Source organism: Neoarius graeffei, chromosome 28 (genome assembly GCF_027579695.1).
Source record: "Neoarius graeffei isolate fNeoGra1 chromosome 28, fNeoGra1.pri, whole genome shotgun sequence".
Lineage (NCBI taxonomy): Eukaryota > Metazoa > Chordata > Actinopteri > Siluriformes > Ariidae > Neoarius > Neoarius graeffei.
Window position 1 is genome coordinate 9,430,432 of NC_083596.1, and position 26,158 is coordinate 9,456,589.

The 26,158-nt window shown below is 42.7% G+C and overlaps 1 protein-coding gene across 3 annotated transcripts in view; it reads right to left on the reverse strand.

Annotated features, from left to right (window-relative positions):
* Positions 1 to 25,955, reverse strand: part of pisd (phosphatidylserine decarboxylase) — a 74,017-nt gene extending 48,062 nt beyond the window's left edge. For 2 of the 3 annotated variants that reach the window (XM_060913153.1, XM_060913147.1), the window contains exons 1-3: positions 25,883 to 25,955; positions 10,590 to 10,657; positions 5,254 to 5,408 (exon numbers count right to left, since the gene is read on the reverse strand). In XM_060913153.1, the coding sequence (XP_060769136.1) occupies positions 5,254 to 5,408; positions 10,590 to 10,657; positions 25,883 to 25,944 (285 nt within the window). In that variant the 5' untranslated portion in view covers positions 25,945 to 25,955. Of the gene's footprint in view, positions 1 to 5,253; positions 5,409 to 10,589; positions 10,658 to 25,882 lie in introns of those variants that run through there. The other variant, XM_060913148.1, reaches the window with a different exon arrangement.
* Between the last annotated feature and the right edge of the window lie 203 nt (positions 25,956 to 26,158).

The following is a 26,158-nucleotide window of genomic DNA, read 5'->3' on the forward strand; positions in this document are numbered from 1 at the left end:
ACACAAAAGCACACACCTGCCATTTTCATCTTTTTGTACCATGAACTAAATGGCTTGCCATTATCGCCCATTTCATTTCGCCAAGCCCATCTCCACTTATTCTTTACCGTTTTGTCGATGTCTGACACATCTGTGCCTTCATTTAAAAGAAGCACGTCCATGCTGGCAAAACCGAAAGTAATTTGACGCGCTCTAGTGATGGAAATCGAAGGGCCTATGTCAGGTGGCCTTATACGCAGTACTCGAGTTGGGGGGGGGGGGGGGGGGGGGGGGAGGCATCCCCCTTCTGAAATAAAAATCTCAAATCATCCCCCTTATAAACAGCCATCCCCCCATCACATCCCTTGTGCCATTTTACCAATTAATGTGGAAATTAGCCTACTATTATTTTAACAAATATTACTACCATTTCAACATTAGAGGCTTTGCGCAGTGATAGCCTACATGTAGCCGGATAAAAAAGACGAATATTTATTTATTCGGTTGCACCTCTCATTCACACCTATACGGAGGTTTCAGTCACTGAAAACAGCTACTTTCGCAAACTCTGGGCAGAGTGGAGATTTCTGAAAACTCCATCTTCAGACACGCGTGTAAATCGGGAAAACGAAGCAACAGTGGGCGAGAGGGCGCGCGCGAATATAATGAGTCATAGGTGTGAATCTTTCACCGAATGCCAACTGTCCCGGTTCTTCATGAAATCGCACGCGCAAATTCATTAGGTTAACTTTCAAATAACTGTTCTTGTGCACTTGCGACACCGGAGCCACTTTCCTGAATTTTGAGCTTCGGAGTATTCGCTTCTTTATCTATTTAATCTATTTAATTTGTCACATACATTAAATTACTAATGTAAAACATTAGTAGCCTATTTATGCAATAGCTGTTTTCTCCACTGTTTTCCGACCTTTTGTGCTTAGTGAATGGGACACTTCATTACACTCCACTGACTGACTTCCAATTCCGGACTTTTTTGAAAATGTAAAATATAGGCCTACGAGATGTTTTTTTGGGACTTAATTCGCGTTGGTCCTTCACTATTAATTTTTGAGACTGATGAGGCACTAAATACTGTGGAATTATTTTCTCCTTACTATGAAGTTTGGCATCTCAAACAAGTGTCGGGAAATCTTGCAGCCCGACTCTACAGCCTCCAATGTTTAAGCGAACTGCTGAAACCATAATGTTTAAAGATTAAATCATAGGCTAATCAAACCAAAGAAAAACACAGCCTTTCCAGAACGTTGTCTGCCGAAGCCTGTTTAACCTACAAAAGGCTTAATAGCATAGGTCTTGCTGCGGCTTCAACTTTTCACCTGATCACCTTTCAATAGGAAAATATCATTATTACTACTACTACAAAAGGCCTATTATTAGTAGTACACAAGTAACCTAGTTGCCTAGTAGTCAGACAGCCAAATAGTTTCATCAGTGGCCTATGCCGAGCCTCCCCGGGACTAGACAGTAGCGGAGGCTGTATTTATTTATTTATTTAGGCCTATCTAGCACAACAACTTATTCCTTTACATATACTCAAACATAGCACAAGAAAGGGTTCAACAACAGGCAATCACAGCAGCTTGGTGAAGTTCTAAATCACATCGGTGTCACCCTTTTTTCCCTCGGCTCTGCATCACTCTCATTATTGACCTTTAGCGCTCCCAGTTGACGGAAATCCGTCGTAGCGACGGAAAACTTTAATCCATGCAGGTGGCCTTATTGCGTACTCGAGTTGGGGGGGGGGGGGGATGTGGGGGGAGGCATCCCCCTTCTGAAATAAAAATCTCAAATCAATCCCCTTATAAAACGGCCATCCCCCCCATCACATCCCTTGGGCCATTTTACCAATTAATGTGGAAATTAGCCTACTATTATTTTAACAAATATTACTACCATTTCAACATTAGAGGCTTTGCGCAGTGATAGCCTACATGTAGCCGGATAAAAAAGACGCATATTTATTTATTCGGTTGCACCTCTCATTCACACCTATACGGAGGTTTCAGTCACTGAAAACAGCTACTTTCGCAAACTCTGGGCAGAGTGGAGATTTCTGAAAACTCCATCTTCAGACACGCATGTAAATTGGGAAAACGAAGCAACAGTGGGCGAGAGGGCGCGCACGAATATAATGAGTCATAGGTGTGAATCTTTCACCGAATGCCAATTGTCCCGGTTCTTCATGAAATCACACGCGCACGCACAAATTCATTAGGTTAACTTTCAAATAACTGTTCTTGTGCACTTGCGACACCGGAGCCACTTTCCTGAATTTTGAGCTTCGGAGTATTCGCTTCTTTATCTATTTAATCAATGAATTTATTTGCCACATACATTAAATTACTAATGTAAACCATTAGTAGCCTATTTAAGCAATCACTATTTTCTCCACTGTTTTCTGACCTTTTGTGCTTAGTGAATGAGACACTTCATTACACTCCACTGACTGACTTCCAATTCCGGACTTTTTTGAAAATGTAAAATATAGGCCTACGAGATGTTCTTTTGGGACTTAATTCGCGTTGGTCCTTCACTATTAATTTTTGAGACTGACGAGGCACTAAATACTGTGGAATTATTTTCTCCTTACTATGAAGTTTGGCATCTTAGACAAGTGTCGGGAAATCTTGCAGCCCGACTCTGCAGCCTCCAATGTTTAAGCGAACTGCTGAAACCATAATGTTTAAAGATTAAATCGTAGGCTAATCAAACCAAAGAAAAACACAGCCTTTCCAGAACGTTGTCTGCCGAAGCCTGTTTAACCTACAAAAGGCTTAATAGCATAGATCTTGCTGCGGCTTCAACAGGGCTATTTAGATTTTTCACCTGATCACCTTTCAATAGGCAAATACCATCATTATTATTATTACTACTACTACAATAGGCCTAGTATTAGTAGTAGGCAAGTAGTTGCCTAGTAGTAGGACAGCCAGATTGTTTCATCAGTGGAGCCGCCGTTAAAAGGAAACTGATGCGGAGCGCCGTGGCTCGCCTCGGGGTGAATCGCGTCCCGAGGCGCGGGGCTGGCCTGCCCTGGCAGCACTGGTTTGTTGGGGAGAGGGCAGAGGTCGCTGGCTGCCAAGTTTGGAGAGGCTGGGACCTCCCCTGGCTGAGTTACGAGTGTGCAAAGTCGGGCTGGAGCCGCCGACAGAAACGAAACTCAAGCCGAGCACCGCGGCTCGCTGCCTACACCGAGCCTCCCCGGGACTAGACAGTAGCGTAGGCTGTATTTATTTATTTAGGCCTATCTAGCGCAACAACTTATTCCTTTACATATACTCAAACATAGCACAAGAAAGGGTTCAACAACAGGCAATCACAGCAGCTTGGTGAAGTTCTAAATCACATCGGTGTCAGACCTATGGGCCTACGCCCCCCCCCCCCTTTTTCCTCGGATCTGCATCACTCTCATTATTGACCTTTAGCGCTCCCAGTTGACAGAAATCCGTCGTAGCGACGGAAAACTTTAATCCATGCTTTGTCCGTCTGGTGGGGGACAACATCGGCAGCCAATGAGATCGCTTATAATGAATCGGAAAATTCCGGGATGTCTGACGTTTTCTTTCAATATTTTTATTGGACGGTTTGAACACGTGATCTTGACATAGCTAACAGATTACAGTTTGTTTACATAATGCCACGCAGACATATTACTTTGACAGAATCAACATCTCATCTCATTATCTCTAGCCGCTTTATCCTTCTACAGGGTCGCAGGCAAGCTGGAGCCTATCCCAGCTGACTACGGGCGAAAGGCGGGGTACACCCTGGACAAGTCGCCAGGTCATCACAGGGCTGACACAGACACAGACAACCATTCACACTCACATTCACACCTACGGTCAATTTAGAGTCACCAGTTAACCTAACCTGCATGTCTTTGGACTGTGGGGGAAACCGGAGCACCCGGAGGAAACCCACGCGGACACGGGGAGAACATGCAAACTCCACACAGAAAGGCCCTCGCCGGCCCCGGGGCTCGAACCCAGGACCTTCTTGCTGTGAGGCGACAGCGCTAACCACTACACCACCGTGCCGCCCAGAATCAACATATACACTGGAAAAAAAAAAAAAAAAGAGCGCTTGTTTAACACAAATATCAATCAATATGTAAATGGATCTGTTATTTGCTCTCCTATGTATCTAGTTACTTGTGGGTAGGAAATTTAACGTATCGGTATAAATCTAAGCGTATCGGATTTTAACTAAAGCAACTAAGCGTATCGGCAGGCAGAGCAAGCGTATTGGGCCCGATACGCTAAAACGCTTTGGGGAAAACCATGATTTTATAGCAGCATTTTTCACAAACTGCTACCGTCATTGTGCCGGTTTGTTTACATTCTAAGCGGAAATTATTTTGGACGTTTTGTATAGAGTTATTTATCAAATTTGCAAAAATTAAAAATGCTCCGTTTCGCAAAATCTAGTGAATGTGGATAGAAAACAAAAAAAAGTGTTATTCCACTCACTCAATCTCGTCGTACATGACTTATAGTCAACTCAGTGCTACGCGTCTCATCGGCTATCAGCTCATGTACGACTCGATTTCGTGGAATAACTTAAAATGTTTTTATGGCCATACAATCAGCAATCAAATGTAGTCCTGAGATTCATCACATCATTTTGTGGCTTATCGCTATAGGAAGCGATCACACCACCCCATCGTTGATTATTTCCCTAGAACACCACACAGCCTCCATAAAGCGTGTTTTACTCCTTATGTAATTACATTTGCTTACCAAATATGGCTTTACTGCAAATGTTGAGGTTTTGTTAATTATTTTTCTTATTGGGTCATCTGAAAAATATGTGGTACCAATATGAACAAACAGACTTACCAAATAAAATTACTAAAATGATTGTAATCAAATAAGCCAACTCCACATGCCAGTGGACTGTCAGGCCAAGACAACTTCCCACTCACAAACAAATACTGGCTATAGTGGAAGCATTTTCACAAAATAAAGGATGGAATCCAAAAAGATGATGTGAAAAATACCGCACAGTAATTTCTACAACACACATACTGTCGCGCATGCACGCACGCACGCACACAGTATCCAGAGACACTGGTGAAAATTTAATGTGAATTAATCAGGCTTCTCGTTCAGTGCTATTCAACAATACTGCACACACTGTCAGTGGAGAAGCAGACTGCCTCAGAAGGATACAAGAATCTGTGAGTAAACCATGTTCCCGGTTTACACACGACAAGCCCAAAACCATACATGAAAAAGTACATGAAAGCCTCACCTGTAGCTCATTGGCAAGACGTGGGGGAATCTCAATGCCAAGCTTCTCCAGCTCCCGGATTTTATAGCGCTCATATTGATTGTAGCCGAGGTAGCCGGTTCCAGTTGCCATTAATAGAGGAAGTGTGCGCACACGTGCTTGAAGTCCTGGAGACCCTGAATCAAACATAGACTGTGTGATTTCAGTAGTCTTGGAAGGTCATTATGTGTCACGCTGTATACACTACCGTTCAAAAGTTTGGGGTCACCCAGACAATTTTGTATTTTCCATGAAAAGTCACACTTTTATTTACCACCATAAGTTGTAAAATGAATAGAAAAATATAGTCAAGACATTTTTCTGGCCATTTTGAGCATTTAATCAACCCCACAAATGTGATGCTCCAGAAACTCAATCTGCTCAAAGGAAGGTCAGTTTTATAGCTTCTCTAAAGAGCTCAACTGTTTTCAGCTGTGCTAACATGATTGTACAAGGGTTTTCTAATCATCCATTAGCCTTCTGAGGCAATGAGCAAACACATTGTACCATTAGAACACTGGAGTGAGAGTTGCTGGAAATGGGCCTCTATACACCTATGGAGATATTGCACCAAAAACCAGACATTTGCAGCTAGAATAGTCATTTACCACATTAGCAATGTATAGAGTGGATTTCTGATTAGTTTAAAGGAACAGTCCACCGTACTTCCATAATGAAATATGCTCTTATCTGAATTGAGACGAGCTGCTCCGTACCTATCCGAGCTTTGCGCGACCTCCCAGTCAGTCAGACGCAGTCAGACGCGCTGTCACTCCTGTTAGCAATGTAGCTAGGCTCAGCATGGCCAATGGTATTTTTTGGGGCTGTAGTTAGATGCGACCAAACTCTTCCGCGTTTTTCCTGTTTACATGACCAGTGATATGAAACAAGTTCAGTTACACAAATTGAAACGTAGCGATTTTCTATGCTATGGAAAGTCCGCACTATAATGACAGGCGTACTAACACCTTCTGCGCGCTTCGGCAGCGCACTGATATCTGAGCTCCGCATCAATGCGCTGCCGAAGCGCGCAGAAGGTGTTAGTACGCCTGTCATTATAGTGCGGACTTTCCATAGCATAGAAAATCGCTACGTTTCAATTTGTGTAACTGAACTTGTTTCATATCACTGGTCATATAAACCTATGTAAACAGGAAAAACGCGGAAGAGTTTGGTCGCATCTAACTACAGCCCCAAAAAATACCATTGGCCATGCTGAGCCTAGCTACATTGCTAACAGGAGTGACAGCGCGTCTGACTGCGTCTGACTGACTGGGAGGTCGCGCAAAAGCTCGGAGAGGTACGGAGCAGCTCGTCTCAATTCAGATAAGAGCATATTTCATTATGGAAGTACGGTGGACTGTTCCTTTAAAGTGATCTTCATTGAAAAGAACAGTGCTTTTCTTTCAAAAATAAGGACATTTCAAAGTGACCCCAAACTTTTGAACGGTAGTGTAAGATGATCCTAATAAAATCTTGGCCAAATTCTATAACATGATTCAGAAAGTAACAAAATGACTATGTTCAAATAAAAAAGGCCATCAGTCAGCAAGATCCACATGCATGCAGAAAACAGGGCTCATAAATATTCATGATTTTTCTTTTCATTAAAATGTTTCACCACTATTATGTTTGTAGCTCACCTTGTGAACTTTAAGAAGAAGAAGAAACCTTTGTCACATGCACACTTCAAGCACAGTGAAATTCATCATCTGCATTTAACCCATCTGAAGCAGTGAACACACGCGCACACACTCAGAGCAGTGGGCAGCCACACCAGAGCACCCGGGGAGCAGTCAGGGGTTCGGTACCTTGCTCAAGGGCACCTCAGCCCAAGGCTGCCCCACATCAACCTAACTGCATGTCTTTGGATTGTGGGGGAAACCGGAGCACCCGGAGGAAACCCACGCAGACACGGGGAGAACATGCAAACCCCACACAGAAAGGCCCTCGCCAGCCGCTGGGTTCATCCTTTGCATCATCCTATACCACCTTCCTATTGGCGAGGAGTTTCATAGCAGTGCTCACACAGATTTAAAAATTTTTTAAATATTTCTGACCAGAATTCTGTCATCGGGAGACTTTGCTTGAGAGGGCACTAAATCAACACCGAGTAATTTTTTTTCCTGTGTCAGCAAAATCAGGCTGAACATCATATAGTGTAAATCTGGCTTAACAGGCAGACCTCAGAGATCAGAGATGTGCAGTTTCATTTCATCTTTTCCCTTCATCTCAATCACACTGTCTCAATAACATCAGAGAAATCTGTACTAACTAGGCATGTGACAAATATATAGCGTGACAATAAATCACAATACAAGTTTATGACAATTCGAACTGAAACAAAAAAAGAATCACGATTATTATCAGGCTGCATAATTTCTTAGTTTTTCCTAGTTGGAACTGCATTGTTTGGACAGCAGAAGGTAACATAAGTAACGTAAAACAGCGGGAATACATGTGACTTCACCGTATACAGAAGTAGCACCGCTCTAATGCCATTAAAACACAAATAGATCTAAAATTTGAAAGAGTTGTGGTGTGCTTGACCGTATAACTTGATTTAACAAGAAATCAAAGCTTTCCTTTTACAGACTGCAGACAGATAAAGAAAAGAGAAGCAAATGGAGGAAGTACAAATGTTCATAAAAGTTTAAAGAAAAAAGACTATTACCCTTTTTCATTTTTAATAAAAGGAATTTTAGTTAATAGGCTATTATATTTTACTCCAACTTTTACAAATGAGGGTAAACAATTATTGTTAGTTATTAAGAAAATGAAAAAAAGTTCTGGCTTTAATTTTAAAAAGGAATACTTAAGTTGATAAAGAATAATCAAATAAATATTACTTTTTTGGTAATAATAATTTTCACTTAATTTTTTCCCAAAAACATCGGTAAATTGAATCGTGAATCCAATATGGACAACTGAATAGAATTGTGAATTGGGTGAATTGTTACATACCAAGCGCAAACAACGCTAGAAACTGCAATGATGAGGAAAAATACATCTCATATTCATCCAAACAAGAGCACTGCTTGGTATGAACTCTATTAGTATGGACCCTTTTCACGTGACGTCACGACAAACGCGGCCGCCATTTTGGACATGTACTACCAGTAGTTTACCACAGCCAACATTGAGGAACAGCAGCAAAGAAAGTTTTTACTTTCAGCAAGACTTCCATCATGCCACTATATTGCTGTGCACCTGGATGTAGTAACCATCAACAAACAAGGCAAGGTTTAATCATTTTATCAGATCCCGACAGAGAAGATGGATAGCGACCATTAACAGGAAAGATTGGCAGCCCTCAGCATACCAACGCTTGTGTAGTGACCACTTTGTTGGAGGTAAGACGAATAAAATTAGCCAGAAAAGGCATTACATTGCTGTTAACATTCTGTGGCGGCGAGTGTGTAACCAAATAGGCTAAAATAACCCATTGTAACCTCTTTGTTCTTCTGTAGTAGCTATTGTTGACTAGCTAATGTCAACATCATCATAGCTGGTATGTTACTGTAGCAATGTTTACGTTCAGTCATTTGGATGACTGTTAAAACCTTTCAGTCTCAAGTTTTTCCTTTACTGTATTTACTAGTTTACTGTAATTATGATCCGGCAGCTATTTACACCGGATCCAGTGTAAATAGCTGCCGGAGCCAACGTCCGAGGTTCCAGAGCGCGCTCCGGCTTGCTCCCCCTCAAATTAAGCAGCGCGCTCCGGCTTGCTCCCGCCGAGGTTCCAGAGCGCGCTCTGGCTTGCTCCCCCTCAAATTAAGCAGCGCGCTCCGGCTTGCTCCGGAGCAAGCCGGAGCGCGCTGCTTAATTTGAGGGGGAGCAAGCCAGAGCGAGCTGCTTAATTTGAGGTGGAGCAAGCCGGAGCGAGCTGCTTAATTTGAGGGGGAGCAAGCCGGAGCGAGCTGCTTAATTTGAGGGGGAGCAAGCCAGAGCGAGCTGCTTAATTTGAGGTGGAGCAAGCCGGAGCGCGCTCCGGAACCTCGGACGGAGCACTCCGGGAGCAAGCCGGAGCATGCTCCGGAACCTCGGACGTTGGCGTGTATGTGTATGGCGATGGGTTTTTAACGACATAGGTATACAGATCATGTGGGCCGAAGTCAGATAAAGACGAGGGCTTCGTGTACTTCCGTACGTCAATGAACAATCCTGGTGGAAGCAGGTAAACGTCGTTCTCTAAGCCTGCTAACCTCAATTTTTGCAAATACCTCTCCCTCTGCTCGCCCTGTAAATGCTCTACGTTGCTGGATAGTGAAGGTGTTTTCTGCATCTCGCTCCTTTTTCTTTTATGTTTTTCGTTTGTCGCCTTCCTCGCATTCAAACTGATTCGAGCCGAAGTCCACTACATGTCCAAAATGGCGGTCGCGTTTACGAAGGTCACGTGACTGAAAAGGGTCTATATTAACCTGAACTTATAAACGGGTGTATAGCTGCTGCCGGGGGAGACCATTAGAGGCCACTACAATGTGTTTCTGGTGGTAACGTATTGCTGCTCATGATTCCTAATGGTTTATCCAATTTTATTTTTAAAGAAACCTCCACTGGGTTCTTGTGGTGTGTATTAATGACTATAAAACCACAAATTATATCTATGTGATGATAATGATCAGAAAGGTTCTAAAGAAGTACCGGCCGCAAAGGTTCTTCGTCATGTCAAACAAACTCTACGGGCGCTTACGTTTTTTTGAGGTTGCAAGACAAACTTACGGCCAACGTGCGTCTTTCTCCATGAACAAAAAAAACGCAGCGATTTGGGAAACGCCAAAAATCGCACGGCCAAAAAAATCGTACGTCCGGTTGTAAACTAGGCTTAAGGAATATGACTACTTGGAAAATTTTACAATATTGTTAGATATCTCTATTTTAGCGAAGCTCACTACTGTACGTTTACTATACCTAGCAAAGGAAATGCTACCTATTATTCCTTCAAGTTCTTCCTGTTTGAACAGCTTGTTTTTGTATTAAACTATTTTACAGTCCAAGACCTACACTTTGTGTCTTGTGGAAGTCTGTGGAAAAACCAAACGTGCTTTAAAACTAAAACAGGGTTTATTTTTCCTCAGAAAAGTATTTATACTTAATAAACAGACATAAAAATGCATTTAAGAATATAACTAAAGCAGTAATAGCCATGTACAGAACATGGGGAAATCTACATTACACTGCCACCATCTGTCGGTCTTAAAAAAAAAGTAGTAGTTATTTTACATTTGTACAGCATTCACTGGAGTAGAAAGACCAGTGGGAGTGCTAAAAAGACCGTACAGTCATTATACCATGAGAAAAACAGTAATGCTCACCTTTTGAATATCCTCGCAGGTGTACATGTTGACTCCATCTGATTCGGTGAGCGTTTAGTAGCACAGAACTGCACACAAGACAAAAGTACATTCTCGTTTACACAGTATACAATAAAACCTATTTTCTAAGTCTTGCGTAGTACACACAAACTAAAATTATGTTAAAGGAACAGTCCACCGTACTTCCATAATGAAATATGCTCTTATCTGAATTGAGACGAGCTGCTCCGTACCTGTCCGAGCTTTGCGCGACCTCCCAGTCAGTCAGACGCAGTCAGACGCGCTGTCACTCCTGTTAGCAATGTAGCTAGGCTCAGCATGGCCAATGGTATTTTTTGGGGCTGTAGTTAGATGCGACCAAACTCTTCCGCGTTTTTCCTGTTTACATAGGTTTATATGACCAGTGATATGAAACAAGTTCAGTTACACAAATTGAAACGTAGCGATTTTCTATGCTATGGAAAGTCCGCACTATAATGACAGGCGTACTAACACCTTCTGCGCGCTTCGGCAGCGCATTGATACGGAGCTCAGATATCAATGCGCTGCCAAAGCGCGCAGAAGGTGTTCGTACGCCTGTCATTATAGTGCGGACTTTCCATAGCATAGAAAACCGCTACGTTTCAATTTGTGTAACTGAACTTGTTTCATATCACTGGTCATATAAACCTATGTAAACAGGAAAAACGCGGAAGAGTTTGGTCGCATCTAACTACAGCCCCAAAAAATACCATTGGCCATACTGAGCCTAGCTACATTGCTAACAGGAGTGACAGCGCGCCTGACTGCGTCTGACTGACTGGAAGGTCGCGCAAAGCTCGGAGAGGTACGGAGCAGCTCGTCTCAATTCAGATAAGAGCATATTTCATTATGGAAGTACGGTGGACTGTTCCTTTAATCCTCAAGCACTTAAACGGGTACAGTGTAGTGTAGTCATAGGATTTGGTATTTATTTAATAATTAGCAAAAACTTTATACTGGGATCAGACAACACAAATTCAGCCAGGTTGTGACAAATTTTTCGCGGCCGACAACAGAACAGCGATGTGGCATCTGGGACGTCCCATGACACCCTAACAAAAAGTCTAGCATGTTAGAAATTTGTGTATTTTCTCTCCTAGTTTGACAACTATTACGACGTGTTCCTTGATAGCCATGATTGACAGTTTCTTGACCCTCCTCCCCAACGACATGCAAAGACGTGAATGATGATTGGGCGGAGTCATATTTGTAATGTTGCCAGTCTCATGACCAAGACAGAGCAAGAACTTGCGCCACTAATTCGACATAAGGACCATCTTTAAACACAAAAATGTCATGTAGTCTGATCCTGGTATTAGCCAAGACTGGACGATAGAACTGTTTGTATCACAACGCTGTTGAATGATCGATTCTGATTGGTCAGATGATTAGGTGTTGATTAATTTCCTATACTGGCAGCTTAGACTGAAGTGCCGACTGCAGCATTTATATTAACATACTCTAACATCTTATCACTTCTATAGGAACAACCAGCTCAGGGACTTTTATGACAGCAAACCCCTAGCTACACCACAGGTAACCCGGGCTGACGATTTGTATAAGACGTATGTACTGTATACAAATTAATATAAAAAAATAAAACAATTGTCCAAATTTCACAAATAAAGCTTAGATTGCAAGAAAACAAGTGTACCTAACGTTTCATGTACGTATTTGGTCATTTTAAGCACATTTTAGCCATTTGTGGGTACCCCATACTCTTCTGTTACCTAAAGACAGAAGGTTGGAGACTCCAGCGAACCACCACGCCAAGTCACTCTGCTTCCACTGATTTTTTTTGACTAAAAATGAGGATTCGTCCAGATTTAAACCCACCAGGCAAAAGAAGAATGTCTAAGGATATCCAGGAGGTATTTCAATACATTACAAAATATCTTTTAACTAATAGTATAAATTTCACCGTTTAATTACGAAAAGCAACAGGCCAAACTTCTTGCCATGGAAAATCTGGACGGAAACAAGTACAGGAAACCCGAAACCAAACGTCATCTCGAAGCTGATTGGACCGTTACGAACAATAGATAATTCAAACACTCTTACTATGGGGGAGGACCGAGGGCAAAAGTAGTCCGACAAATCAAAGCTAAGCAGGGGAGGGTACAATATTACGGCAGCCAATCAGAAACACACCTGACGAAGCAGGGAAAAGTGTTGCCAATTTTAAAATCCCAAACCGGCTCTGAAACAACTGTAAATAAACCAAAATGTTAAACGAAAAGCAAGCTACGATTCTTCAAGGAGTCAACAGTGGCCACAGTATCCTTGTTGGCGGCCCTGCTGGGACTGGAAAGTCATTCCTTGTAAAAGATATAGTTAGGTCACTACGATCTCAGGGGGAAAAAGTGGTTATCTTGTGCTCCACTGGTATTGCTTGCACTGTCTATGGTGAGGAATTTCACCATTTTGTCTGGACACTGCACAGTTTCTTTGGCATTGGAATGGCTGATCTCCCAAGCTCAATGGTCGTAAGTCGTGCTCTCACCAAAAATCTAGTTCGTGAACGTGTAAAGGAGACGGACACTATTATAATCGATGAGATAAGCATGGTGAGTCGCAGAATTTTTGAAATCGTAAATCACATCATCCATGAACTTTGTGATGACGAATCGCCTGTCAAGTTTTCGCCTTTTGGTGGAAAACAGCTTGTTTTGGTCGGGGATTTTCTGTACCCTCCCCCGCTTAGCTTTGATTTGTCGGACTACTTTTGCCCTCGGTCCTCCCCCATATTAAGTGTGTTTGAATTATCTTTTGTTCGTAATAGTCCAATCAGCTTCGAGATAATGTTTGGTTTCGGGTTTCCTGTGGCGTAACTTACTCATTTCCGTCCAGATTTTCCGTGGCAAGAAGTTTGGCCTGTTGCTTTTCGTAATTAAACGGTGAAATTTATATTATTAGTTAAAAGATATTTTGTATTGAAATACCTCCTGGATATCCTTAGACATTCTTCTTTTGCCTGGTGGGTTTAAATCTGGAAGAATCCTTGTTTTTAATAAAAAAAAAATCAGGTGGAAGCAGAGTGACTTGGCGTGGTGGTTCGCTGGAGTCTCCAACCTTCTGTCTTTTTAGTTAACAGAAGAGTATGGGTACCCAAAAATGGCTAAAATACGCTTAAAATGACCAAATACGTGCACAAAACGTTAAGTACACTTGTTTTCTTGCAATCTAAGCTTTATTTGTGAAATTTGGACAATCGTTTATTTTTTTTTAATATTAGTTTGTATACAGTACATACATCATCTTATACAAATCGTCAGCCTGGGTTACCTGTGGCTACACTATGTGGCCAAAAGTATGCGGACACCCGAGCATGACATCCATGTGCTTTTGAAGATCTTATTCCAGATTTATTCCCCTTTGACGTTATAATAACCTCCATTCCTCTGGGAAGGCTTTCCACTAGATTTTGGAGTGTGGCTGTTGGAATGTGTTCATTCAAACACAAAAGCATACTGATGTTGAGTGAAGAGGTCGAATGTACAGTCAGTATTCAGTGGAGTTGAAATCAAGGCTCTGTGTACGCCACTTCAAGTTCCTCCACCTCATACTCAGCAAACCATGTCTTCTTGGAGCTTCCTTTGTGCACAGGAGCTTTGTCATGCTGGAATAGGTTTGGGCCTCTTAGTTGAAAGGAAATTGTAAATCTACAGCATACAAAACCATCCTGTACAACTGTGTGGTTCCAACTTCATGGCATGGATGTGTTGCCGGGGCCTCTCTACATCCTCTCACCCTGGAGGCCCATCCACCCACCACCACAGCCTCAACTCTCTCCATTCTGGAGAGAGACGTCAACAAGCTCTTTAAGAAGCTGAACCCCAGCAAAGCAGCAGGCCCTGACTCTGCCTCACCATTTACCCTGAAGCACAGTGCTAATCAGCTGTCTCCAGTGTTCACAGACATCTTCAACACCTCACTGGGGACATGCCATGTGCCAGTCTGCTTCAAGGCCTCCACCATTATCCCGGTCCCCAAAAAGCTAAGGATCATAGGATTAAATGACTACAGACTCATCTCCCTGACTTCTGTGGTTATGAAATCCTTCAAGCGCCTTGTACTTTACCACCTTAAAAGCCATCACTGACCCGCTCCTGAACTGCATGGGGTCCCATCTAGTACACGTCCAACAGATCTGCAGACGATGCAGTCAACATGGCTCTTCCTTTCCTCTTCCAGCACCTGGACTCCCCACAAACCTATGCTAGGATCCTGTTTGTGGATTTCAGTTCTGCCTTCAACACTATCATCCCAGCTCTTCTGCAGGACAAGCTCTCCCAGCTGAGCGTGCCTAACTCCACCTGCAGGTGGATCACTAACCTCCTGTCTGACAGGAAGCAGCATATGAAGCTGGGGAAACATGTTTCTGACTCCCAAACCAGCACCAGATTTGGGAGTTGAGGAGGAGTCTGTCTAAAGGTGGGACAGTCAGTACATTTACATGCACATCCAAATCGAGCTACTGTCGGTAATCGAGCTAAGGGTCCCAGCAGGGGTGCCAGAGAAATCCAATCCTACATGCACACAAGGAAATCGAGCTGTGTGAGGTACATTGTGCACCCGAGCCACAGGTGGCGCTACACGCCCCATCGTGTTGGTACACTTCCGGTTGTCGTCATGAAGAAGAGCTATTCAAGAGTATAAACAAAGTTATCAGCAGTGTTGCCAGATACTGCTGACGTTTTCCAGCCCAAAACATGTTCAAATCCGCCAAAATGCACTTAAAACCGCCCAATCTGGCAACACTGGCAGTTCCGTGTTCACAAGTTCCGTGCTCAAGCTGTTAGGCTTGCTCTAACAGACTGTATGGCTACAAACTGTCCTGCGCAGACCACTGTTTTGTAAGACAACTTATTTTGCACAATTGTATATTTTTCTAAAGTCCATTTTTTGCTTACAAAATTTTTTTTTTTTGGCTTACAATTTAACTTGCGTCTTAATAAACACACAAAAAAGTTCAATTGTTTTGTTTTTATTGACATTCTTCAGATGTTGGACATACGTACACACACATATATACACATACATACACATATACACACACACATATATATATATATATATATATATATATATATATATATATATATATATATATATATACACACACACACACACACACACACACACAAATACAATGACTTATTGACTTATGTACACAATTCACAGCTATGCAACAGCTGTACAGATGTATTTGGTGATACAGTAAGTGAGCTAAATTTTTAACAGTGCAAACAATGCCACAAAAAGAAAAGATTCATGCCGTTGTCATGCCGACCGAGGCTGTTGTGTTTCCCGCTTGTGGTCTCGTCACTTCCGGAAGGGGCAGTGCTGAAGTAAGTAGCTCGACTACGTAGCTCAATAGGGTTTACATGCACTAAGTAGCTCGGCAAAAATCGCATAATCTAGGTCGTGTAGCTCGATTCCGAGAAATCAAGTTCGGTTCAATTTCAGCCGAATTAAGGTGTATACATGGCATTTTGAACTTCGATTTCAGTCGAGCAACGGCAGAAATTTGATTCTCTCTATGTGCATGTAAACACACTGACTGACCATCTGGTGTCCTGGTGCAGGCAGAACAACTTGGAGCTCAGTGCTCTTAAAGTGCATATCCTGGACCAATTTCGTGGGTTTTTTTTTTTATATGAAAGTATGTCCCTTTACACACTCATCCAGAAGGGTAATTTTGCACAAGGCCATCTGTCTACAGCAGAAAAAAAATAAAACGCGTCTGGAAAAATCCCAAGGGAGTCTGGAGCCAGATTCGTGACGTCACATGCAGATCCGCCAGCAGGCTCAGAGAGCTTGCACGGGTTCAGTACACAGTCTGTGTAGACCAAGTTTAGCAGCTAGCGATTTTGCATTGAAATATGGAATTGTCGCCTGAGCTTCTAAACCCATGGATTCATGTATCAATGCTCATCTATCTATTGTTAAATAAATCATTTTTTCTAATTACTATTACATATTTATATATTTCTTTATTTAGAAGAGTACTGGCTACTGTAGGAGAAAGATTTCATAAGCTACACACATGGAATCGGCTAAGCAGGGTTGTATATAAATTTCATGTGTTTGACAGGTCCCAAGATCTCAAGCCCTGACACGCATATCCCTTGATACATGTGAAGTAAAACGTAAAGAAAATGTGACCTTGGGCGCTGTGTGAGACGGCTGCCTCTCCAGTTTTTAGCTCTTTAAACCTCTTTTTTTCCACCTTTTTACTTTTCTGCTCTTCTTAGGAAGACAGTGTGTTTTTCTTCATATCCCATGGATATTTTTAAATTTTAACATGCAACCAGGAGCCAGTTTTCTCGCTTATTCGAGAGAGGAGCTGCTGGCCCTGAAAACAACGGGACGAGCCAGGATACGACACCCCATCCCGGCGGAGCGGAGGAGGAAACCCAGGGGCTGCAAAGCCGGGGCTAAGCTAAAGGCTAGGCTAGCGGACAACCGGCGGTGCTACAAACCATCCATTCCCTCTGTTATCATGGGGAACGTGAACTCGCTGCTGAATAAGGTCGACGCGCTATCCGCACTGAACAACCAGCGGATTTACCAAGAGAGCAGCTTATTTATTTTTACAGAGACATGGATAACACACCTTGTACGGATGCTAACGTGGACCTGCGAGGATTCACTGCTGTGAGAGCTGACAGAGACACTAAAGCATGCGGGAAAGGCAAAGGTGGGGGACTCATCATTTACGTGAACAACCGCTGGTGTAACCTGGGACATATCTCTGTAAAGACAGTCTTATGTTTCCGGACTTGGAGCTGCTAGCATCACCATCTGTGTTTACATCCCTCCGAGGGCAGACGCAGCCGCTGCATGCAAGAGGATTCACTCTGTCACAGCAAGGCTGCAGACACAGCACCCTGAGGCATTTATCATCATTTCTGGGGACTTTAACCACGCAACTTTGGACTCTAATTTGGCTGCTTTTTACCAGGCTGTGGACTGTATCTTTTTAATTTCCCTGAGGGAACCCTCCCAAAGGGATGAATAAAGTTCTATCTAATCTAATCTAAGTAAGTGTATTATCGCCCAGTGCTTTCGTGTTGTTACTTTTGTGTGTGTCAATAAATAACATTATCCGCGTACCACACAAACACAGGAACACCTGATTTAGAGTATAGTCTCTCTTATTTCTTACCCTGGCAACAGTCAACTTGTGAACTGCCGATTTTCTTGGTCTTTTTCTCGGCTCTGCTTTGGTCCTTGGCTTTTTCCGGGTGCCTTGCACGAAGCGCTCCCATTTCTCTCTCATTGTCCGGTCTTTTGGAAAACGATGAGTGTTAATCCCATCAAGATTGGTGTTGCTACACCGTCCTACGATACATCTGTTAACCATTTTAATAATTACGTGATAACATTGAAGAAATTTCCAGAAAACCACCAGGTCGTTTTCTCATTAACAAACCAGCGCTGACGCAGGATTCAGAAGGAGGCGTCTCGCACGTGACGTCACGAAAATCAATGTTTGCCGGGAAATCCAAATGCCAAGTTTTTTCAGAGGCAGACGATTTCGCCTCAAATGGCTTGATTTCAACTGAATTTTTCTGGTATTGCGCAAAATGTGACAGATATTTGACCCAAGTTTAATATAAAATAGGAGAATTACATTGATCTTGCTCCTGAATTTACCCGTGATATGCACTTTAAGACAGTTGAGATGATTGTAGACTTCAGGAGGTGCTCTTTCACACCCTCCTCCATCACCCTGTTTGACTCCCCAGTGACCTCTGTGGAGTATTTCTGCTTCCTGGGCACCACCATCACAAAGGACCCCAAGTGGGACATGAACATCAGCTCTCTCACCAAGAAAACACAGAAGAGGATGCACTTCCTGCGGCAGTTGAAGTTCGATCTGTCAAAGATAATGATGGTGCACTTTTACACCACCATCACTGAGTCCATCCTCACCTCCTCCATCACTGTCTGGTACGTTGCTGCCACTGCCAGGGACAAGGGCAGACTGCAGTGCATCATCTGCTCTGCTGAGAGGACGACTAGCTGCAACCTTCCATCTCTTCAGGACCTGTATGCATACCTGTCAACCCTCCCGTTTTTCCCGGGAAATCCCTTATTTTGACTTATTTCCCGCTGTCTTCCCGGTTTTTTTTTTATTTTCCTGAAAATATCCCGTATTTTCACAATATAAAAAAGTCGGTAGGTCCAGAATTCATGACGAGCCTCTGACAGGAGTTTACAGCAGGAAGTCGGGCCATGAATTCACGTCCCCACCCTCTCAGGCATCAGTAATTACATAACTACATCCGGAGGCGAGGCTGAACAAGTGATTAGGTCCAGTGTTGCCAGATTGGGCGGTTTCAAGTGCATTTTGGCGGGTTTTGAACATATTTGGGGCTGGAAAACGTCAGCAGTATCTGGCAACACTGATTAGGTCTGAGGTGAAGATGGCGATGCTAATAGCTAAGAAAAACATTAGCCTCTCTTTCTTTGATGATTTCAATAAGTGCATGGCTGGAATGTTCCCAGACTCTTCCATCGCAAAGAAATTTTCCATGGGGAAAACGAAAGCCTCCCAAATAATCAAAGATAAGCTACACATGTTTACATTAAGTATGTCCTGGCTAAGACCTCATAAATAGCCTAGTGTAAACTAATTGGTGTATTAACTGTTTTATCCACTCATTGTCTATTTTATTTTCTATCTGAAACTTACCCATTTTAAATCACTCTTGGTTTAATATCTTATATTACTCTTTATCTATCTATCTATCTATCTATCTATCTATCTATCTATCTATCTATCTATCTATCTATCTATCTATCTATCGTTCCGAGGCCATGACTATGGTAAAACCATAATAAATTGCAATGGAATTGAATTTATTGACTGGTTATATAATGACCTTTCTTATTTTAACACAAGATATGTATTTTAGCCCTTAATTTGGGAAATAACTGGTACCACTTAAAGCAAATAAAAATAAATGTATAGTTTATTCGCAAATGCACTCTATAAACCATAAGCATATTGACTTTGGGTCTTGGCTATCACCAACATGCACCAGAGTACAGGAAATCACAAATACTAGATAGAAAATTGCCCCCCATTCAACTACACACCCACTTTTGGTGAAGGGTGTGACTTTCCGAAATTTTCCCTTATTTTGAGTTAAAAATCTGGGAAATATCCCTTTTTTTCAAACCTCAAAGTTGACAGGTATGCCTGTATGAGCCCAGGACCCTGAGGAGAGCAGAAAGGATTGTAGCCAACCCCCGTCACCCTGGACACAAACTTTTTGAATCACTCCCCTCTGGTAGGAGGGTGCGGTCCATTAGAACCAAAACCTCACGCCATAAGGTCAGCTTTTTCCCCATTGCAGCTGGCCTCATCGATAAGGTCATAGACCCCCACTGACTCTCACCTCACACTTCCAATCTGTAACATTAATGCACTTGGTCTCTGAACTGCGATTTTGCACATTTCATGATCATGCCATACACCTTCATTCTGTGAACATTTATTGCACAATCCGGCACATGCTGTACAGCTTGGCTATTTATTTGACCCATTGCACATATTCATAATTCTTCATTTTCATCATGTGACCCATTTTTGCACATTCCGGGACATACTGTACAGCTTGGACTTCAACAACTCATGCACGTACCCCTTAAATATGTCCTTTTCAAATTTAGATATTTAGGGCCCGAGCCTGAATGGGCGAAGGCCCTATTGATCTTGTAAGAGTTCACTATTCTTCTTCTTTATTTTTCTCCGCTGTTGGGCCATTTTTGGGGCGCTTGCCATGGGCGAAAACGCACGAAATTTGGCACCAGTTCCGAGAATTGCCACCGCTACTCAGAACCAAAAGCCCAAACTTGGCCGGGGCTCAGGGCCTCTATAGCGCCCCCTAAGTCGTTGTGATTTTGGCCTCCCGCATTAAGGTGCCTGGTTGCCATGTAGTTTGTAGTACTGGCATGCCATTTGGTACGCATATGTATCTCACTAAGTCGGACAAAAATGTAATGCCAATGCATTAGCCACGACCAACAGGAAGTGAGGTAATTTCACTTTTGTGCGAAATGCATGGCCACGAAGAGGGCGCAACTCCTCCTAGACCGTTCATAGGAATGTCACCAAAATTGATACACATCATCTACAGACATGGCTGACAAAAGTTACTAAATACGTTTCACGTAGGATAAACCGTTCAGAAGTTATACGTCAATCAATTTTCAATGCACAATTTTACATGCTTAAAAATTCATAAATCTTCTAATTGCTCAAAACTGCTCATACTTCACACGCAAATCACTCATTGGGCTTCTGACATGTTACCCAATTTCTGTGATATTTCGCCACTGGGGGCGCTATTTTTGGGCAAAAAATCCAATCTTTCCTCAAATTTGGTCAAACTTCACGGCCACCCTCTTACTACCTCCCATGTCATGTATACCACATTTTGGGAATTTTCGTCCATGGGGGGCGCTGTTTTTGGCCCACGCAATTGCTCCAAAACGGGTTTTTGGTAAATAATTCCATAATGCTTTTCCTTCACACTACTACCTTGTGATAGTACGTTGCTGTTGTAGACACTTATTTTTCCAACTCATAATCGCTCATGTACAGCATAGCGCCACCTACTGACATGGGAAAAACCAAAAAATTTATTCTTCAAAAATCTATATCTCATCTTCTATTTACTCAATTGTCATCAAACTTCATACGCAAACTCTTCATAGCTCACCTGACATATACGCCAAATTTTGTGCACTTTCGCCCCTGGGGGTGCTGGTTATGGCAAAAATGATATTGCAGCTTCTGATTTGTCAAACTTGGCAAGCAAACTCTTTACAAGACCCTTATTGGGGCGCTTGCCATGGTCGACAACGCACGAAATTTGGCTCCTTTTTCTTAGACTGCCACCGCTACTGAGAACCAAAAGCCCAGATCCAGGCGGGCCTCAGGGCCTCTATAGCGCCCCCTAACGTGTTGTGATTTTTGCCTCTCGCATTAAGGTGCCTGCTTGGCATACAGTTTCTAGTTATTATTATTATTAGGGCCCGAGCACCGTACAGTGCGAGACCCTATTGTTTTTGAAGGATTATTATTATTATTATTATTATTATTAGGGCCCGAGCACCGTACAGTGCGAGACCCTATTGTTTTCGAAGGATTATTATTATTAGGGCCCGAGCCCGAAAGGGCGAAGGCCCTATTGATCTTGTTCCGTTTCATTATTATTTTTCTTCGCTGTTTGGCCATTTTTGAGGCACTTCCCGTGCGTGAAAACGCGCAAAATTTGGCACACGCATCACATATCGCGACCGCTACTCAGAACCTAAAACCCACATCCGGGCGGGGCTCGGGCCCTCTACAGCGCCCCCTAACGCGCCCCCTAACAGCGCCTCTCGCATTGAGGTTACTGGTTGCCATATAGTTTCTTGTAGCGGAATGAAATTTGGTACGCATATGTATCTCACTAAGCCGAACAAAAAAAGCAATGCCAATGCATTAGCCACGCCCAACAGGACGTGAGGTAATTTCACTTTTGTGCGAAATGCATGACCACGAAGAGGGCGCAACTCCTCCTAGGCCGTTCATGGGAACGTCACCAAATTTGGTACACATCATCTAGACGCATGTCTGACAAAAGATTGTAAATATATTTCTCGTATGATAAACCATTCCGGAGTTATATGTCAATCAATTTTCAATATGTATCTATACATGCTTAAAAAATTCATAAAAATTCTTCTACTTGCTCAAATTTGATCAAACTTGATAGGCAAACTACTCATAGGGGTTCTGACATGTCTCCCAATTTTTGTGATATTTCGCCACTGGGGGCGCTATTTTGGGGCCAAAATTCATATCTTGGCTTCCAATTGGTCAAATTTTATCAAACTTGACGGGCACCCTCTTCATACCTCCCCTGTCATGTCTACCAAATTTTGAGATTTTTCGTCAATGGGGGGCGCTGTTTTTTGCCGACGCAATTTTTCCAAAACGGGTTTTTTGTAAATACTTCCTCAGTACTTTTTCACCACACAACTATTTTGTGATAGTATGTTGGTGTTGGAGAGACATATTTTTTCAGCCCATAAACACTCATGCACAGCATAGCGCCACCTACTGACATGGGTAAAACCAAAAATTTATTCTTCAAAAATCAATATCTCATCTTCTATTTACTCAATCTTGATCAAACTTGATACGCACACTCTTAATAGGTCACCTGACATATGTGCCAAATTTTGTGAACTTTCGCCACTGGGGGCGCTGTTTTCAGGCAACAATTTATATCTCGGCTTCTGATTGGTCAAACTTGATCAAACTTGACACAACAACTCTTCATAGGTCCCTTGACATGTATACCAAATTTGGTGAACTTTCACCACTGGGGGCGCTCATTGCGCTGTAGCAGTTGCAGGAGAGGTGTTTACAATCATGAGGCACCAGGAGTATGTTGTTTTGGTTGCCTTAAACACACATGACTTGTGGGGAATGGGTAGGCAGTCGGGAGCAAGTGTTGTAGCGTTACATACAGACAAATAGATGTCTAACAGAAGACAATCCTATGTAGCTATAGCTTGGTGACTGATGAGGTAAATACATTAATTTGGTTGGGAAGCCATGGCATAAAATGTTCTGTCCATGACAACATCTCAGCGCACCGTGTACTCTAATCTAACTACATTTTTGCATCTGAAAATACTTTGTGTGCATGCATGGAGAATGGGGTCGGGTGGGGTTGGGAGCGGGAGGGTGGGGGCTTGGGGGGGCATACGCCGCAGGTGCGAGGGCCCGACAAGGCCGCTTGCGGCTTTAATTCAGATTCTTCTTTTTTTTTTTAAATCTATGTATATAGCTACTTTTGTCTTTGCTAAATTCTTCTATTTTAACTGTTCAAGCACCAATCACCAAAGCAAATTCCTTGTACGTGAGAACATACTTGGCAATAAACTTGATTCTGAAGTGATGGTCAGGTGCCCATAAATATTTGGCAATATATACTGTAGTTAAGTTTTTTTTTTTTTGCTAGACCCAACCCCAGCCATTCTCTCTCTCAGCTTATAGAAAAAGAAAAAAGTGATACATAGCCTAAATACTGACAGTGTAAGAGATTTTATGGTAAAATTGTTCTCAAATTATCCTTCTAACAAAGAAGAAACTTTACAGCAAAGATCTTTTCCACAAAAATCTTTTGTACAAGAGTTAGTCATTTTTTCCCTCTAATTTTAAATTAGTACATTAAAAAAAAGTGGCTTAAAACTGTACTATGATACCATGAACTGTGATTAGATTATATATCTTGAAAATCTAATTTCCGTATCACTACAGCTGATCTTGTAGACAATGCCACTTGTAAGTGACCCCAGACTCTCATCTCATCTTACTGATTTCATTCATTCATCATCATCATCATCATCATCTAGTCCCTAATCTCATTATCTGTAGCTGCTTTATCCTGTTCTACAGGGTCGCAGGCAAGCTGGAGCCTATCCCAGCTGACTACGGGCGAAAGGCGGGGTACACCCTGGACAAGTCGCCAGGTCATCACAGGGCTGACACATAGACACAGACAACCATTCACACTCACATTCACACCTACGGTCAATTTAGAGTCACCAGTTAACCTAACCTGCATGTCTTTGGACTGTGGGGGAAACCGGAGCACCCGGAGGAAACCCATGTGGACACGGGGAGAACATGCAAACTCCGCACAGAAAGGCCCTCGCCGGACACGGGGCTCGAACCCGGACCGTCTTGCTGTGAGGCGACAGCGCTAACCACTACACCACCGGGCCGCCCCTATACAGTACATACATCATCTTATACAAATCGTCAGCCTGGGTTACCTGTGGCTACACTATGTGGCTACACTATGTGGCCAAAAGTACGTGGACAGGGCGCTGTGGCTCAGTCGACTAAGGCGCCATACCATAAATCCGGGGACCCGGGTTCGATTCCGACCAGAGGTCATTTCCCGATCCCTCCCTGCACTTGTTTTCTTGCAATCTAAGCTTTATTTGTGAAATTTGGACAATCGTTTATTTTTTTTTAATATTAGTTTGTATACAGTACATCTCATCTCATTATCACTTTATCCTGTTCTACAGGGTCGCAGGCGAGCTGGAGCCTATCCCAGCTGACTACAGGCGAAAGGCGGGGTACACCCTGGACAAGTCGCCAGGTCATCACAGGGCTGACACATAGACACAGACAACCATTCACACTCACATTCACACCTACGGTCAATTTAGAGTCACCAGTTAACCTAACCTGCATGTCTTTGGACTGTGGGGGAAACCGGAGCACCCGGAGGAAACCCACGCGGACACGGGGAGAACATGCAAACTCCACACAGAAAGGCCCTCGCCGGCCACGGGGCTCGAACCCGGACCTTCTTGCTGTGAGGCGACAGCGCTAACCACTACACCACCGTGCCGCCCTAGTATGTAATTGTGTCAAAAAAAATGTCCTCTCCGAGACAGACAGCTAATTTTTCAATATAAAATAACATATCCAAAATGATGATTTTCATCCTAAAATGTGGTCAAGATATTGGGACATAAATATTAGAGACAACTAACACAAAGCTTACAGCCTTATATTTAAAAGCACTATGGAAGTAGTGGATTCTGAATTGTCAAAAAAAAAAAAGTCCTCTCCGAGAATCACTTCATTTGTTTCTCCCAGCCCTGCTTAAAGCTCCACTTAATCTTCTTTATCTTATAGCAGATTACACAAAACTACCATACACACACGTCAAAAAATTACCTGAAATCTGTTCTTTAACTTGTCCTTCACTTAAAAACTGCTACAAGAACCAGTTTGAATCAATTTGAATTTTGGAGCCCTGTGACACAAACTTTGTACCCTGATTGTAAGTCATAATTATGAGACAGAAAGTCATGAGATAAAATTTAGATTATTATGAGATAGGATCTCAGTATGAGACTGAAAATCAGAAGGAGATAATGTCATAAAAATGAGATCCTAAGTTATTTTTGATAACTCACGTCATAATTGAGATACTAAGTCGTGAAATAGAATCCAATTATGAGACAGAAAGACAGAACTATAAGAAACTTTCTCATCTACGGAAACGGGCTTCCATATAATCCACCACAGCCAACATAAACATTAGATTTCCTTTTTAAACCTCGACTCTGGATCATACCCTAAATAACAGATTCCTCAACTCAAACGAAATATACTCTACTACAGAGCAGCCATATAATCCATACAATTTGCCCTGACAATAATATCTCACCCAGTTTTTCTTGCTGTCCTCAGCACACTGGAGAAACACACCTTCCACATGGACGCTGCCATTTTCCTCAGACCCACGAAGAACTTCAGGAAGTCTGCACAGAATCACTGATCTTTATTTAATAGTTTCCGAAAGTCTTCCGCCATTATAACTTGTACATCAGTTCATGTGCCTCTGCGCGCTCCAAACAAACGCGACATAACGTTACAAAGGCACTTGCGCCACCTGCTGTCTGGGAGAACAGCCATTTCTCACATAACTCCACCTAGTGTTGAA